Genomic DNA, 16,974 nt, shown 5'->3' on the forward strand with positions numbered 1-16,974 from the left:
ATATACAGACTTACTTTCTTTTATGACATAAAATATATTTAAGAATATACTATCTCTTAGGAAATATAATTCATAGAGAAAAAAGTTGGCTAAGATTACTATTATATTTTTACTTATGCAAAACAAACAATAAACAAGGGAATATCACAATTATAGACACCTGCATAAAACTCACTTTCTTTATCATTAGAAAATATTTTATACAATCTATATTATAAAATTCACTGATGGCTGTTAAAAGTGAAAATAGATCTGCCATGTAGATATACAGAACTGTATCAACAACGAACGTGTCTCAAAGCTAAATAATGTATGTGGAAAAAAAAAAAGTTTAAACAATCAGCAGACTGAAAATCACAACCACTTAAAATTAACAACCTAAGGAACTATCTACTGTGATGAAATATCTCAGTTTCCACTGCAATAATGTCATCTCTACTTAAGAGGGTGAGGGTGAGGGTGAGGAGAAGTGCAGAGGAAGCCAGCAAAACACCAATAACTGATTCCATTTTGTTAAATAATGTTCAAATAAAACGAAGGAAGAAAAATTAAATTAAAAGTTTGCAGTAGTAGTAAAGAATCTTACTGTATGAAATGCCAAATATCTAAGTATCACCTTTTTGAAGTGAGCAAAAAAGAAAAAACAAACAAAAAAAAACCCCATAATCAAAAAACAAATGAACAAAAACCATAATCCAAAAAAAAAAGTCCAGTCCTCCCCAATAGTAATCATCACCAAAATTAAAAGCAGTATTAGAAAATAAAGGTCCAAAACATCACTTATGTTTAATCCCTTTCATCCTAAGATTCTCAATATGAAAAAATGGTAAATAATGCCATAATTGCTAAATATTCCAAAGAAATATTTTCTAAAACTACAGAAAAAGCTGTGAAAATCTTAAGTGACTATTTAATAAGAAATAACACTGTAAATTAGAGCAAAAACATTAAAAATTACAAAGACTCAAATGTGTATTATTGTGTTAGAATATTAATTTAAACATACTACAGCCAGTACTTTATTATTTCCTACAGAACTTTCTTTCATATATATAAATACTAACAGTATCAGTTATTCTAATCAAGTGATTGCTGGAAAAGTGATATTCTTAAAAGCAAATCTCCTTAAAAATCAAACAATCCCTTACCTGGGGAAAAGATGGTACCACAAACTCAAGATTTCATTTCTCAAAAAAATATTTAAAACAATACATTTTCCTAAAGTATAGAGCATTTCTTAAGACTGGCCAACTGGCAATATTTCCCCCAAAGTTATGAAAATCTCATGAACACTGTTCATAGCATTCTATTTTATCCTTTTTCCCAGAGTACAATATAGAAGTAGTATATAATGAGCTTGTTTTAAGAGAGGATTTACTAAATTATTAATACTAAAAAATACTGAATTAAAGTGAACTTCATTAAATCATCTTAAATATTAAATAACATTATATACCAAAGTAAAAAGACCAATTTTGACTTTTGGCATCTAACAAATGGCATTCATGATCTTTCACTTTAAAATAGTTATGACAGGGACACCTGGGTAGCTTAGATGGTTAAGGGTTTGACTCTTGGTTTCAGCTCAGGTAGTGGTCTCAGGGTTGTGAGAACAAGACCCATGTTGGGCTCTGTGCTCTGCACAGTGTCTGCTTGAGATTCTTTCCCCCTCCTCCCCCTGCTCTCTCTCTCTCTCTCAAATAAATAAATCTTGAAAGTAAACATGTAAAACAAAGAGATATCATAAATCATCTATAAAATTATCTACCTTCATGTTCAATTTTAAGACTACATATAAATTATGATGAAAAATGGTATTATATCTTCAGGGGCAACTGGGTGTCTCAGTCAGTTAAGCATCTGCCTTTGGCTCAGGTCATGATCCCAAGATCCTGGGATCGAGCCCTACGTCTGGCTCACTGCTTAGCGGGGAGTCTGCTTCTCCATCCGTCCCTCCCCACTGTTCATTCTCTCTCTCAAATAAATAAATAAAATCTTAAAAGAGAGAGAGAGAGAGAGAGAGAAAAGAAAAGAAAATGGTATTAGATCTTCAAAAACAGAGGGGGTAATTATTTTCATAACCTAATTTTTGAAATTTCAACTTTTATACTTTAAAAATAATCAGCTGGTTTGGGGTGCCTAGCTGGTTCAGTAGGTTAAGCATCCAACTCTTGGTTTTGGCTCAGGACGTGATCTCAGGGTTGTGAGATCAAGCCCTGTGTGGGGCTCCGCGCTGGGCATGGAGCCTGCTTAAGATTCTTTCTCTCCCTCTGCCCCTCTGCCCCTCTGCATCCCTCTTCAACAAAGAAACAAAATCAGTTGGTTTATTTTTATAATTTTTCCATTTCTTTTTAAGCAACTATAAATGAGAAAAGGTTTGCAAGTCTGGCCTGGTAGACTCTTTTATTGTTCATAAATGAAAGTTCAAATATCATTTAATCACACTATATACTACCCTTATTACCATAATTTTTAGAGTACTAAAGACATCATCATATGCTAAATAATAATTTTGATGAAATGAGATTCGTGTGTTAGAAAATCTACCTAAATCTTTGGAATGGGCAGAAGATATTGTTCCTTCATGCAATGCTGGGCCTCTACCTTTGACTGACTTCCCAGAGACTAGCCAGGGACAGAGGTCAACTTACAGATTTTGTTCAGAAAAAAATGCAAATAATTTACGACCAGTGAAACTGATTTCTGTCTAGTGAAATAAAACATAACCTCAACCTTTAGAATTTTTGGATTTGAAGGACATTAACCAGTTCTGTATCTAACTTGGCAATCTTATCTGTCTATAAAAATCCTAAATTCCTTAAAAGCTCTTTGAACAGCACCTCACAAATTACTAATACCTCATTAGATAATGAGCTGCATATGTCTGATTTGTGTTTACTTTATATTTGCATAAGTCATGTTTTTACCTTTATGAAAATCACGCTATAATATATGCTTTATCTATTCAAGATTGTGATAGAGATCATATTCTGATTTTTATCTAATTTAATTGCTAGATTTGAAGTATTTTTTGCTATCCGTTTCCGTGAATATTCTAATAGGTATAGATACTATTAAATTCTTGAAGAAAAGATTAATCAATTACATTCAAAGCAGTTATCATTTAAAGCAGGAACCTAAACTTCAGATCTACCTCTGAGGAAATCTGAAACCTAGAAAACAAGCACAAAGGGAGCCAGAATAAAAAGGTGGAACTATAAAAAGTTAGATAAAAAAGATCACTACCTAAATAAGTTTTTCAAACTTTTGCCAAGTCCTTTCAAAGGAAGTAAAAACCATAAAATTTTTTAATAGTAAATACTACTTCTTCCTCTATTTTATATGTTAGAGAGGTTAAGACAAATTAATGACTAAACCACAATATTTTAACTAGCACATACCACTGCTCAGCAAGTTTGAAGAGAAAGATACTTGCCATATGGCCTTTCATCAAAACATTTGTGAAGGTTTCCTTTAGTCTAGAATCTAACTTATAGAAAGATTCAAAACTTGTTTCTCCTTTATGGTCACTATTTCATCTGTAACTAGAACACTTAATATTTCCTAATAAAACATTCCCGAAAAACCTAACACTGAACCTCTCACTCTGCAGGCACTCCAATATTTCATTTTTTATCTTACTTAATGCTAAGAATGTGTGTGCAAGATGTGAATTAAAAATGTGTTTTTGTATGTCTTTGCATGCTTACTACAGATTCATATGTGTGTATGTGTTTATATACATATTATTTCAATGTGTATGACTGCTTGTATCTGTCAGCTGGGGAATATTTTTTTCACTAAGAGAAAGGAGCTTTCTGCAAAAACTGGCAAGAGACCTAATAAATGGAGGCAGAGGCACTGACAGACGAACATGAAGGACGTCTCTGGTCTTAGATCCTAACATTAGTTAGGCCTCAAAAAACAAAAACAAAAACAACAAAACAAAAAATAAAAAATAAAAACCAGAATCAGATGCAGTATTAAGAAGAGATAAGAGAAGAGAACAATTTAGAATGGTGGCTGATTATCATCGCCAGTAAATAACACTTTTATTACTCTCTTTATTGAATGACAATAAAGAATAAGGTAGAGATCCTTTAGATTATTAGTCTCCCAATTTGAGGATAAGATTAATACCACTACTACTTCAATTTTATCATGTCATTTGATAAACTACAGATACTATCATCTAAGCAACAAAAGCTTTCAAAGCCACCAGCTATAATGCTGCTGAAGGACAAAAGTACATGAATCTCTGAATTGCTAAAAGGAAAACTGGACAGGTAGATACCTATTTCAGAGATAAGACAACACATAAGGAAATATTTAGGTGAGCAACGAGAGAAGAATATTCAATAGCTAATGAAAAACAGAGAAGTGAACAGGAAGAAAGTCACTTAGAAGAAAAAATTTAGGAAAGATGATGAGCAAGGAAATGTGAAATCATGTGGGAAGAACAAGGTATCATTAAAACAACTACCACATGTTTATTTGATGAATGTTGTCAACATCTGGTAATAAATCTTTCTTATGTATAAAACTATTAAGTAAAACATACTCTTGCTTATAGGAACACCAGTATTTATAACAAAGTTATAGGTTAAAAATATTTAGAATATAGGGGCACCTGGGTGGCTCAGTTGGTTAAGTGTCTGCCTTCAGCTCAGGTCATGATCCTGGGGTCCTGGGATGGAGCCCTGTGTTGGGCTTCCTGTTCAGTGTGCTTCTCCCTCTCCTTCTGCCCCCCCCCCCAACTCGTGCTCTCTCTCACCTCTGTCGAATAAAAAAATAAAACCTTAAAAAAATTTAGAATATATACAAAAACACAAGCTTAATCACAACAGCCCAAATGATCCAAGTAACACCAAGGAAAATAATTTTTAATTAAACATCTACATTGGATTTAATTATATATAGCTCTAAGTATCAAAAATGGCTGTGTTGAACTGTACCTTAAAGTTGAATATGTTTGTCAGTGCATTAGCCAGCATTTGAAATTACTTACTCTCATCTCATAAGATATTAGGCTTTTTAATAAGTGCCTAGTGCTCATTTCCTTGGAAAATACTTAGCTGAATCTCTTCAATGTCTAAAAGAAAACAATATGGTGATACAAGAAACTTTCACAGTTGAGTTTTAAACATCAATCTATGACATTAGATCTAAGCAGGCAGGAAATCTGTCTTCTATTTTATCCTCTAAGATGCAAGGTGTTTAGTCACTATGAATTCACATAGTATGAGACCCAACAAAGCAAAGCATTTCTGAGCAGATGTCTATGCTTAAGCAGGATGTGATGCGCTCTTCATAAAAGGGATCTTTTCTCTTACTGAGTGTTCACTACTTTAGTTTCTACACCACTGGCCTCTACTCACTTTGCATTCTCTCAGAGCAACATTTCCTGTGCACCCCTGGCATGAACAGCTGACCTCCCCTACCAGTCAGAAGTACTCACTCACCATAGCAACATTCAGGCCTCCTGCTTTCAGACTTTACTCTCTTCCCTCACTATACTTTTGTTTCTCCTCCTTGAGATGCAGTTTCCCATTCAACTATCAGGGTAACACCTTTCCTAATGGAACCCAGCAGTCCAGGCTACCTTCCCCACAATGCTGGCACATCTTTCCACTAAGTCTATATCACAGTCAAGTCAACCAATGACAAAAGTGTGTAAGATAAAAGTGATGAGGGAACGGAAGGCAAGCTGAGGACAAAGCAGAAGCTGACACCCTGCAACCCCCCCCCCCCCATGGGATGTATGCAACATTCCTCAGGCACTCCTGGCTGCCCTGAAGGACAAAGAAATAGCCCTTACTACCTACAGCCCATTGACAAGTCCTTGAAACAGGCATGGTGACATTCCTGTAGGAACTCAGCTGCCTCAATGTTAATACTTTGCTAAGGGCAAAAGGCAGTCCTAGCGTGACCCTCTCCCCTCCACCAAGATCCTGTAAGTCTACTTTAAAGTAAAAAATTGCTTTGGAAACTTCCTTTATCTCTAACCCCCCAAGATACATGTTGGCAATCATCCCCCAAGCATATGGTCCACCGATATACATCTGAAGGGTCTCATGACTAAGGTTTTATTAGACGGTAATAAATGGCCCTTTCCCAACAGCAGCTAGCCCCCTCAAGGTCCTGGAGACCTTGCTTCCAAAATTCCTTAGAGACTTAGGCTATCCCTAGCCCCCTCCCCACTTGAGGGTATAAAATAGGCCATTCCTCGCAACCCCAGGGCAGCAGCTCTTTCTGCCCACGGGTCCTGTCCCCATGCTTTAATAAACCACCATTTTGCACCAAAGACACCTCAAGAATTCTTTCTTGGTCGTCGGCTCCGGACCCCACCCCACTGAACCTCACTTATATTCATCAAAAGCAGGGGAAAAATTGCAACTCATTTCTGCTTAGGATGTAGAAGGCTGCAAAGAACAATGTTCCAACCCTTACACCACCACTACCACCACCAAAATGATGCAAGTTAATCTAAAAAATGACAATTTTTCTTGAACCCATGAGGGTTAAGAGGATAACCAATGAACCTGCAATCTAAGGACAGACCAGTGCCTTCAAGAAAAGATGGAGCTGGAGCACTTGCTTACCTGGGAAAAATGCCAGACATAATACAAGCCAGGTAAGAATTCAGCTAACATTTTTAATGATGTGCTAAAGGCCAAATGTGAACTAATGCGAAAGTACAGAACCCCTGGGAAGCACGGACACAAGAAGGATTCAGTCACTCATGGGCTCTTCTGAACAGACGTCCTGGGAATCATGAGAAAGACTGGGACAGTAAAGATAAGAAACTTCAAAACAGCCTCTCTCAGAGTACAGGCCTGGGGGAAGCAAACAGCAGCCACCACTGGAAAGGCATGAAGCTGAGAACGGCCCAGATTCTTCAACTCTATCTCCTCTAGAGAATAAAAACCTTCAAGTGCTGAGGGAAAAGCAGCAAACCCAGATGACCTTAGAGTGCAAATACATCCCTACTGTAGCTGGAGGAAGGAAAAGAAAAGCCCTCTATCCTAGTAGAGACAAGAATATATGATGAGCCCAGGCTATCATAGGCCTCCTGCACCTGGGAAAGAGGGCCAGACCCTGCGTCACAAAGCTGCCTAAGACTGAAGCTGAACCAAACAACAGAAAATGCCCCTCTGACAAACACTGAATAACAAGGAACAGCAGTCTTTTTCTAATGGAGCATCAATAGTGCAAAGAGATCTTTTCTGAGGCAAGGTGCAAAGGAAAGACCTATAGGTAAGGGTGGGATAAACACTGGGGAAAAAAAAAGTCTCTGGCAAGTTAGCACCATCTTCAACACAAATTAGCTCTAAAGGAATGTGAAGTCTGTGGTGCACTGAAGAAAATAATAGCAACAACAAAAGCCAAAGTCAAGTCAACTCCTGGCTAGGCTAATTTTCTTGCCCCACTAAAAAGCCTAGCAAAAATCAAGATGCGCCTATGCGTAGGCACAATACTATTTACCTCAGTCTTTGCTAGCCTAAACAAGATGGCCAACATGCAACAAAAAATAACAAGGCATGCAAAAAGCAAGAAAGGAAACAACCTACTGTCAGGAAACAAAGCAAATGAGACAACTAGAGTAAGTCAGACCCAGACAGCGGAAGTATAGGGTAGGGAATTTAAGATAATATAATACATGCTAAAGGTTCTCATGGAAAAAGTACAAGACAACATGCAAGAACGAATTTCAGCAGAGATAGAAACTATAAGGAAGAATGAAATAGAAATGTTACGAACCGGGAATGCAAACTGATGCAGCCGCTCTGGAAAACAGTACTTTTCAAAAAAGTTGAAAATAGAGCTACCCTATGACCCAGCAATTGCACTACTAGGTATTTATCCCAAAGATACAAATGTAGTGACCCAAAGAGGCACCTGCACCCCAAAGTTTATAGCTGCAATGTCCACAATAGCCAAACTATGGAAAGAGCCCAGATGTCCATCGACAAATGAATGGATAAAGAAGATGTGGTATATATCTACAATAGAATATTACACAGCCATCAAAAAAGAACGAAATCTTGCCATTTGCAACAAAGTCGATGGAACTAGAAGGGATTATGCTAAGCGAAATAAGTCAATCAGAGAAAGACAATTATCACATGATCTCACTGGTATCTGGAATTTAAGTAACAAGGCAGAGGATCATTGAGGAAGAGAGGAAAAAAATAAAACGAGACAAAATCAGAGAAAGAGGGGCGCCTGGGTAGTGCAGTGGTTGAGTGTCTGCCTTCAGCTCAGGGCATGATCCCAGCGTTCTGGGTTCGAGCCCCACATAAGGCTCCTCTGCTATGAGCCTGCTTCTTCCTCTCCCACTCCCCCTGCCTGTGTTCCCTCTCTCGCTGGCTGTCTCTCTCTGTCAAATAAATAAATAAAATCTTAAAAAAAAAAAAATCAGAGAAAGAGACAAACCATAAGAGACTCTTAATCTTAGGAAACAAACTGAGGGTTGCTGGAGGGGAGGGAAGAGGCAGGATAAGGAGGCTGGGTGATGGACACTGGGGAGGGTATGTGTTGTGCTGAGCACTGGGTGTTGTGTAAGACTGATAAATCACAGACCTGTACCCCTGAAACAAATAATACATTATATGTTAATTAAAAAAATAAAAAATTAGAAAAAAAAAGAAACTTTACAAACCAACCCCATGGTATCATAGATGAAGTAAGTTTACAACAAATGGGTCAACAAACTCAACAAAGACAAAGAAACAAAGAGTAACTTGAAAATGGATCAACAGAAAATACCCAAACTAAAACACAAAAAGATAAAACATAAAAAAAATAAATAAAACAGAACACCAACCCAGAATGGTGAGAAATTTTCAAATGGTCTAACATACATACAATTGGGATTCTAAAAGAAATAGAAAATCTTTGAAAAGAAAATATCTAAGAATTTTCCAAAATTGATGGCAGACATCAAACCAGAGATCCAACAAATGCAGAGAACACCAAAGAGAACAAATACCAAATAAAATACATCTAGGCATTAAATAATAAAAATGCTGAAAACCCAAAAATAAAGTGAAAATCTTAAAGGTGGCCAACAGGAAAAAAAGATATATGTCACATAGCAGACCAAGGATACAAATAATATAACTCTTCTCAGAAGCTATGGGAATGAGAAGTCAATGGTGTGATATACTTAATGTGCTAAAAGAAATCAGTAATGAAACAAAATTCCATACCCACTGAAAATATCTTTCAAAATCATAATAGTAACAACAGGTTTTTTTCAGGAAAACCAAAGCTAAAAAAATTCAATGCCAACAGACCTGCACTGCAAGATACATTAAAGGAAGTCCTTTAGGCAGAAGGAATATATCAAACAAAAGATGAATCTCCAAAAAGAAATGAAGAATGCCAGAAGTGACATAAAGAAAGATGAAATTCATTTTTTTTATTATTTTAATTGCTGTAAATAAACTATCAATGGTAAAAATAGTAGCCATCTATTGTGTGTTTACAGAACAGTATAAGTAAAATATATGACCAGAATGGGAAGTATTGGATATATACTGTTTTAAGTAATTTCTACTACATATTAAATGGTATATTATTTGAAGGTAACAGTCCACTAATTAAAGATGTATATTGTAAACTTAGGGCGTGCACACAAAAAAAATTTTTAATAAGGGATATAAACTACAATGGAGATAAAATGTAAACATAAAAAATAATCCAAAAAAAATCAAAAAAAGAACCAAAAAGTATATAAAATCTATCAAGATAATAGATTTTAATCCACCTGTATCAATAATTACATTAAATATAACTAACTGGTCTTATGAAACACTAAAAGGACAGATTGTCAGAATGGATACGAAAGCAAGACCCAAGGATACTATAAGAAATCCACTTTAAATACAAAGAAATAGATAGGAAAATAGGTAATATGGGAAAAGATACAAAACGCAAACACTAGTCAAAAGAAAGCTGAAGCAGCTATACTAATGTCAAACAAAGTACACTTCAGAACCAGATATGGTATCAAGGATAAAAAGAAAACTTTTAACATGTTGTGGCAGGAAAACTATGACAGAATTGCTTGAATTTGTATTCCATTGGGACTTCTTTCTGATCTATAAGATGTACTTTTACACAAGACAAATGAAGAGAGTAATGTCAATAGGAAAGGACAGATAACTTTTTTCATGGATCAAAACCAAACATATACTAAAAATAATTATGACATATCACACAAAATAGACCCTAACTTCAACTTCAAAATGTCCAGGATTTCCTAATGTTAGCTAAATGTCCTTTTGGTAATGCAATACTTTTTTTTTTTTTAAATAAAAAGTTCTACTTACTCAAAGTTTATAAAGAGAGATACAAATGAAAACAAGAAAGAATTTGTGGTCTTTGACAAAGAATCATAATTTATTCCACAAGTATATGAATGTCAATTACATACTCGTCATTGCTTAGGCACTGACTCATGACTGCACAAGCACAGCTTAGTATCCAACGATGAGCAAACAAAATACCAGCAAAATGCTGTTTTTAATATTTTTTTGCAAAATGCTATTTTTAAAGATACAACACATTTCTGCTTTTTTATAGAGTATATTTACCTCAAAGCCAAGTCTATCCTTTTCTTTCCAAAAACAAAAATGTGTTACTTTCTTATCCCAGAATTCATCAGGCTTCACTACACAAACAAGGGACACCTCAGCTGGAACAACATTCTATAAAATACAAAAAAAAAATTATATATTATACATGTAAAAAGAATAATTTATTAAAGTTATAAATTACTAGATTTTCATGGTTGGGCTGAGTAAATTAAGAGACCTTTGGAAAAGAATTGAAATAATAAGAAATACTCCACACTTCAAAACATACATGGCAATAAAGAGATACTTGGAAAGACAAGTTGACTCAGAGATTTCAAATAAACAATGTAATATAAGCAGTACATGTGAATTATCTTTGTGTTTTACTGAATCTCTCTAATAGGGATATATTCAGATTAAACTACAAGACAATTTTTAATTGGCCAACTATTACATAGTTGCTTCTTCTATTATAGGAAAAAATTTTTTTCTAACACAATCACCTTGGAGAATTTCTTCAAATAATGTAAAATCAATTTGCTCACAAAATAAATTTCTTACTAGCCATTATACAAAGAAGCCCAGATTCTGCTTGATTATTAACTTGAAGAAGAGGACAAGCTAATCTCTGACAAATACAATTTCACATTTACTAGATATGGTTATTCATATTACCTAAAGAAGAACGGAAGTTAACATCCACTGAGTTAATAAAATATTCCATGTATATTTTATCAGCAAACCCCTTACAGTCTATCTTTAAATTAGATCATTTCTACCACCCACATTGCTAACATCCCCAAAATACTCAGCCTTTTAAAATATCCTCTTAACAGGCCTCTCTTCTTTCTTCACATTTTCTCATGCTCACAGTAAAATTCAAACTCCTTACCAAGGCCTAGAAAGCCCTTCAAGCTCAGGGCCCCACTGACCCTTGGACCTCACCTCACAGCCCTCCCCTCTCAGCTCACTCCCCTACTACAGCCAGACTAAACTTCCTGCTGTTCCTGGAATGTAACAAGTCTGTTTCCACCTGAGGCTTATGCCCTTGATGTTTTCCCTGTCCGGAGTGTTTTCTGCCCTATATACCCAGGAAGAATGCTCCCTCCACTGAGAGTCTACTCAAACATTCCCTTTTCAGAGAGACCTTCCCTGACCACTGTATCTAAAGTAGCACCATCTGACTCAGTCTCCTTCTACTACTGTATTTTTCTTCAGAGCATTTATCACTATCTGCTGTTACATTATTTAGTAATTTGCCTAATTACTTACTATCTGACTCCCCTACTACACACTTCAAACATTCTACACCAGGAGTCAGTAAATTCTTTCTGAAGGTGTAGATAATAAATATTTTAGGCTTTGCAGGCTATGCAGTCTCTATTGCAACTACTTCAAGTCTGTCACTGTAGTAAGAAAGTAGCTATAAAAAATATAAATGGGGGGGCGCCTGGGTGGCACAGCGGTTAAGCGTCTGCCTTCCGCTCAGGGCGTGATCCCGGCATTATGGGATCGAGCCCCACATCAGTCTCCTTTGCTATGAGCCTGTTTCTTCCTCTCCCACTCCCCCTGCTTGTGTTCCCTCTCTCGCTGGCTGTCTCTATCTCTGTCAAATAAATAAAAAAAAAAATCTAAAAAAAATATATATATATATAAATGGGGGCGCCTGGGTAGCGCAGTGGTTAAGCATCTGCCTTCAGCTCAGGGCGTGATCCCGGCGTTCTGGGTTCGAGCCCCACATCAGGCTCCTCCACTAAGAGCCTGCTTCTTCCTCTCCCACTCCCTCTGCTTGTGTTCCCTCTCTCACTGGCTGTCTCTCTCTGTCAAATAAATAAATAAAATCTTTAAAAAATATATATATAAATGAATGGGCATAGATGAGTTCCAAAAAAACTTTACTTACAAACTCTAGGGGTCAAATACAATTCAAGACCATAAATGGCACAACTGAATAACAATAAATTATGGTTATAATTATTATTAATCAGAAGAAATTAGAAATCTTTTAATTTATTTTTTTTTTAAAGATTTTATTTATATATTTGACAGAGAGCCAGTGAGAGAGGGAACACAAGCAGGGGGAGTGGGAGAGGAAGAAGCAAGCTCCCAGGGGAGGAGCCTGATGTGGGGCTCGATCCCAGGACTCTGGGATCACGCCCTGAGCAGAAGGCAGACACTTAAGGACTGAGCCACCCAGGCGCCCCAGAAGTCTTTCAATTTAAACACATTTTTTGGGCATGTAACAAATCTGGTGCCCCCTGCAATGACTGAGCTATGAAAAAGATAAATAAATTCAACAGTACCAAAGTTATTGGAGAGGCTAGGAAATTCAGGTAGACTGAGGTTTATTTATATATTGACTTGTGGAAGACTATAACTTCAAAATCATTGAATATTAAAGTTGTGGGAAACAAGAAAACCAAACCACATATTTTAGAGAATATTAGTTACTAACAAAGCCAACGCTAAGCTCTGGGATCCCAAAGAACTGGTACTAGTACCTTTTGAAATAAAAGCAATGAATGATTTTGTATGTAAAAACTGTTTGATTAGGAGTAAACAAAAGGCCATTGCAACTTCTGAAAATGTTAACTATTAATAAATCCAAAAGTTGTTAAAATACCTATCAGAAAAGAAATCGCAAGAGGGGATTAAATCATCCACTGATTGTTCTTCAAAACTGCCACTGATCAAAGTCCAGTTCATAGAGCAAGTCCCAAACAGGTCATCTGTGACACAGTTGAATGACAGGATGAAAGGAAGAACACAAGGTCATAATTAATGGATTTCTCACCTAATAGTTATTTTAACAACTTTTACCTAGAAGAGCTCATCTTCAGGGTTGGGATATAAAAGTGCTGGGAACATATCTGACAGAAAAAGTGGTGGGATACCAATCTGTGCTCCCTTAAAAAACTGACCCTCCGGAGGCTATATCCTTTCCAACGCAAAGGATTGATTCTAATGATAACGGTTTAGGCCACGCATTTAAGAAGGAGGTAATGGATAGATAATTTGGGGACCACCTCCAATACCCCCCATTGGTAATATACCCTTTGTAAAGGATAAAGCCAAGACTTGGGGGTTAGGCCATGTTAAGTTCCAACTGCAGCTCTTTCCCATGTTAATTACAAGAATCTGGTTAAGTTATTTAAAATCTTTGAGTCTCAGGGTGCCTTGGAGGTTCAGCTGGGTAAGTGTCTGCCTTTGGCTCAGGTCATGATCTCAGGGTCCTAGGATCAAGCTCCGCATCAGGCTCTCTGCTCAGCAGGGAGTCTGCTTCTCCCTCTCTCTCTCTCAAATAAAGAAATAAAACTTTTAAATAAATAAATAAAAACGAAATAAAATAAAATTCGAACTTATACTTCCTTCCACAGAACCCAAAAGCAGCTACAAATTATTTCCCAATTTATTTAAAATTCTTGATCTTTCTTTCAATATCACTGATATTGTGATACTGAAAGTTCACTATCCCACATAACTGTCAACTTCTATTTTCCCCAAACTGACCTGCCAACAACTCCCTTCATTCTATATTTGCTTCATTCTGAGCTATGACTAAGTCAGTGTCCCTGCTAGGAAAGCCCTTTTCACTTTCTTTCAACTAAATTAGATAATCTCTTTTATTTAACTCACTTAACTTCTACATTCTCCTGAAGCCTTTCTAAGGAAACCCAGATACATTAGAGCAATCTGCCACCTCGATAAAATATCACTCGAATATTTTGTTTTTCCATTTCAGATCACAACATCCTCAATACCCTTATAATAAAGCAACAAATGTTTACTAGATAGGTACCTAGTACAAGCAAAGATCGTGTAATCTTTCTGTGAGGAACACAAGGAAACACAAAGACTAGTATCAGACCAAAGACTTTGCAACTGCAGCGTTTAGTAAATGTTGGTTTATGGACTGCTAAAGTTTCCAAGGACACAGCTGACAAGTACATTTCTTCTGGATTAGAAATAAGTAATAAGAGTACCATAAATCCTGGTACTTTTTAGAGGAAAGTAGGGAACAGAAGAAAAAGACTGCTCAGAACCCCGTGAGAGGCGTTTCCAGACTAGACTTACCCGGTCCTGCTCTCTACTTACAGTATCAGAATGGAGTAGACAGGGGATGATGCAGATATCACAGCATGCAAAAGCTCCCAGGTAAGTCCAGCAACATCTCACACTTTTGGACTCGCTGGCCTACTTACTAAATTATTTAAACATGACATACTACTTTTGATCATTTACAAATCTTTAGAATAGGTCTGAAATTTATTTTACTATTCAAAGTCAAATCCCTAAGAAATGAGTTTTAAAAATCCAGTAGTGTGCATTTCAGAGCTCAGTCACTGCTGAGAAGTTTGGGCACAATGAAATAAATGAAATGCATGATCACTTTATCTGCTGCTATAAAATAAAACCATTTCCTAATGGTCAAAAATAAAATTACCTGTAGCATTAAGACTACTGTTTTCACCACATTCCACTGTGATTTTCTGCCATCCACAATCACGGTAAATCCTCTAGCCTTACACTTTTCACTGAAACAAACAAACAAAAATTACAAAGTATTAAAACAGGCTTCATACTTTATTCTTTATAATCCTAAATAAAGTCTCTAGTTTAATCATATGTGGAGCAGCATTAATCTCACTTGGTTTTGTTTACACTGTCATTAATAAAATTTTTAAGGGTATCCTTTTAGTATTTTCAAGCAATTTGATTTTTCTCATTTTAGGAAACACTGACAATTTACAAACTAATTTGGCAAGAAAATTACTCTAAAAGTACAGGAAGTCAATGTCTTAACGAGAAGAAATCAAAGCAACATTCAGTCTCAAGAGCCTTTCAATTTATTCGTTTATAAAATGGGATCCAAGTGAAATATGTAACTGACTGCCAAGTGCATACATACTTCTTGCCTCTCCTTCCTGCCAGAAGTAGAAATGATAGTTTAAAACAGGCAGAAAATAGGGGCGCCAGGGTGGCTCAGTTGGTTAGGCATCTGCCTTCGGCTCAGGTCATGATCCCAGGGTCCTGGGATTGAGACCCGCATCAGGCTCTTGGCTCAGCGGTGAGTCTGCTTCTCCCTCCCCCTCTGTGATCTCTACCACTTTTGTTCTCTCAAATACATAAATAAAATCTTAAAAAAAAAAAAATAGGTAGAAAATAGAGTAAGCTACTACTAAACCATTGGAAATGAATTTCTTGGTGTTCTTTCGGGGAAATTTAATGAGATGAGGTAATATTCGGTCTACATAGTAGTTGAAAACTTGAATACACCATATCAGAACATACACCCCCCTCACCTTCACATTCTCAATTACTTGACCAGCAAAATATTACCCTGAGTGTTAGAATATGTTACTGCTATATATTACATTCAATTATTGTAAACACTTCCCAGAAGCCTACCCTAGTAAAATACAACTACACTAAAAAACTCCATGCTAAAGACCAAACTACATAGCTACTTTATTATTACTATTTTTTTACTTATAAAATGAATTCAATGAAAGGATCTCAACTGCTCTCTCCAATATACCAGAAGAAGCTGCAGTTTTACTTAACAGAGCAAGGATTTGGTAGTGAAACCTCTCCACACTCAAAGTTCTATCAATCATATACATTATAGGAAAGGTAATCAGCAAACCCTTTCCTAAGATTTAAATCCAACAATCCAGGGGATTTTACTAATCCTGCCTTACTTCCTCTAAGTTCTCACATTAGCCTCAAGAGGGTTCTTGCAGAAGTGATATCTAAATCTACCAAGCACCACTAAGGTTACAAGTATGAGGATGGTACTGCTGAGGAGTTGTAAGAACAGGGGCCTCTATAAACAGGGACAGAAGCTGAGCTTCCAAAGAAAACAGGGAACTGTTCAAAAGATGAGACAAACTGAAATATATGTCCATACAAAAAACGTGCACACAAATGTTCACAGCAGCATAATTCCTAACACCCAAAAGTAGGAACAACTCAAATGTCCATCAATGACAAACAGGAAAACAAAACATGGTAATCTATATAATGGAATACTATTCACTATAAAAATGAATGCAGTACGGGGGCGCCTGGGTGGCTCAGTCAGTTAAGTGTCTGCCTTCAGCTCAGGTCATCTCAAGATCCTCAGATTGAACCCCATGGCAGGCTCCCTGCTCAGCAGGGAATCTGCTTCTCCCTCTCCCCGTTCCCCCTGCTTGTGCTGTCTCTCTCTCTCTCTCTCTCTCACACACATAAATAAAATCTTAAAAAAAAAAAAAAAGGAATGAAGTACTGATACATGTCAGAACATGGATAAACCTTGAAAACATTATGCTAAGTGAAAGAAGCCAGATACAAAAGCCCACATATTGTACAATTGCATTTACACGAAATGTCCAGAATAAACAAATAA

General features: G+C 36.4%; 1 protein-coding gene across 7 annotated transcripts in view; it reads right to left on the reverse strand.

Annotated features, from left to right (window-relative positions):
* The window catches only part of SESTD1 (SEC14 and spectrin domain containing 1), a 150,876-nt gene that overhangs the window by 66,821 nt on the left and 67,081 nt on the right, over positions 1-16,974 (reverse strand). For all 7 annotated transcript variants that reach the window (XM_045806232.2, XM_045806226.2, XM_087861837.1 and 4 more), the window contains 2 exons: positions 15,028-15,118; positions 10,602-10,715 (listed from right to left, as the gene is read on the reverse strand). In XM_045806232.2, the coding sequence (XP_045662188.1) occupies positions 10,602-10,715; positions 15,028-15,118 (205 nt within the window). The remainder of the gene's footprint in view (positions 1-10,601; positions 10,716-15,027; positions 15,119-16,974) is intronic.

Source organism: Ursus americanus, chromosome 1 (genome assembly GCF_024610735.1).
Source record: "Ursus americanus isolate L20-20 chromosome 1, mUrsAme1.1.p, whole genome shotgun sequence".
Lineage (NCBI taxonomy): Eukaryota > Metazoa > Chordata > Mammalia > Carnivora > Ursidae > Ursus > Ursus americanus.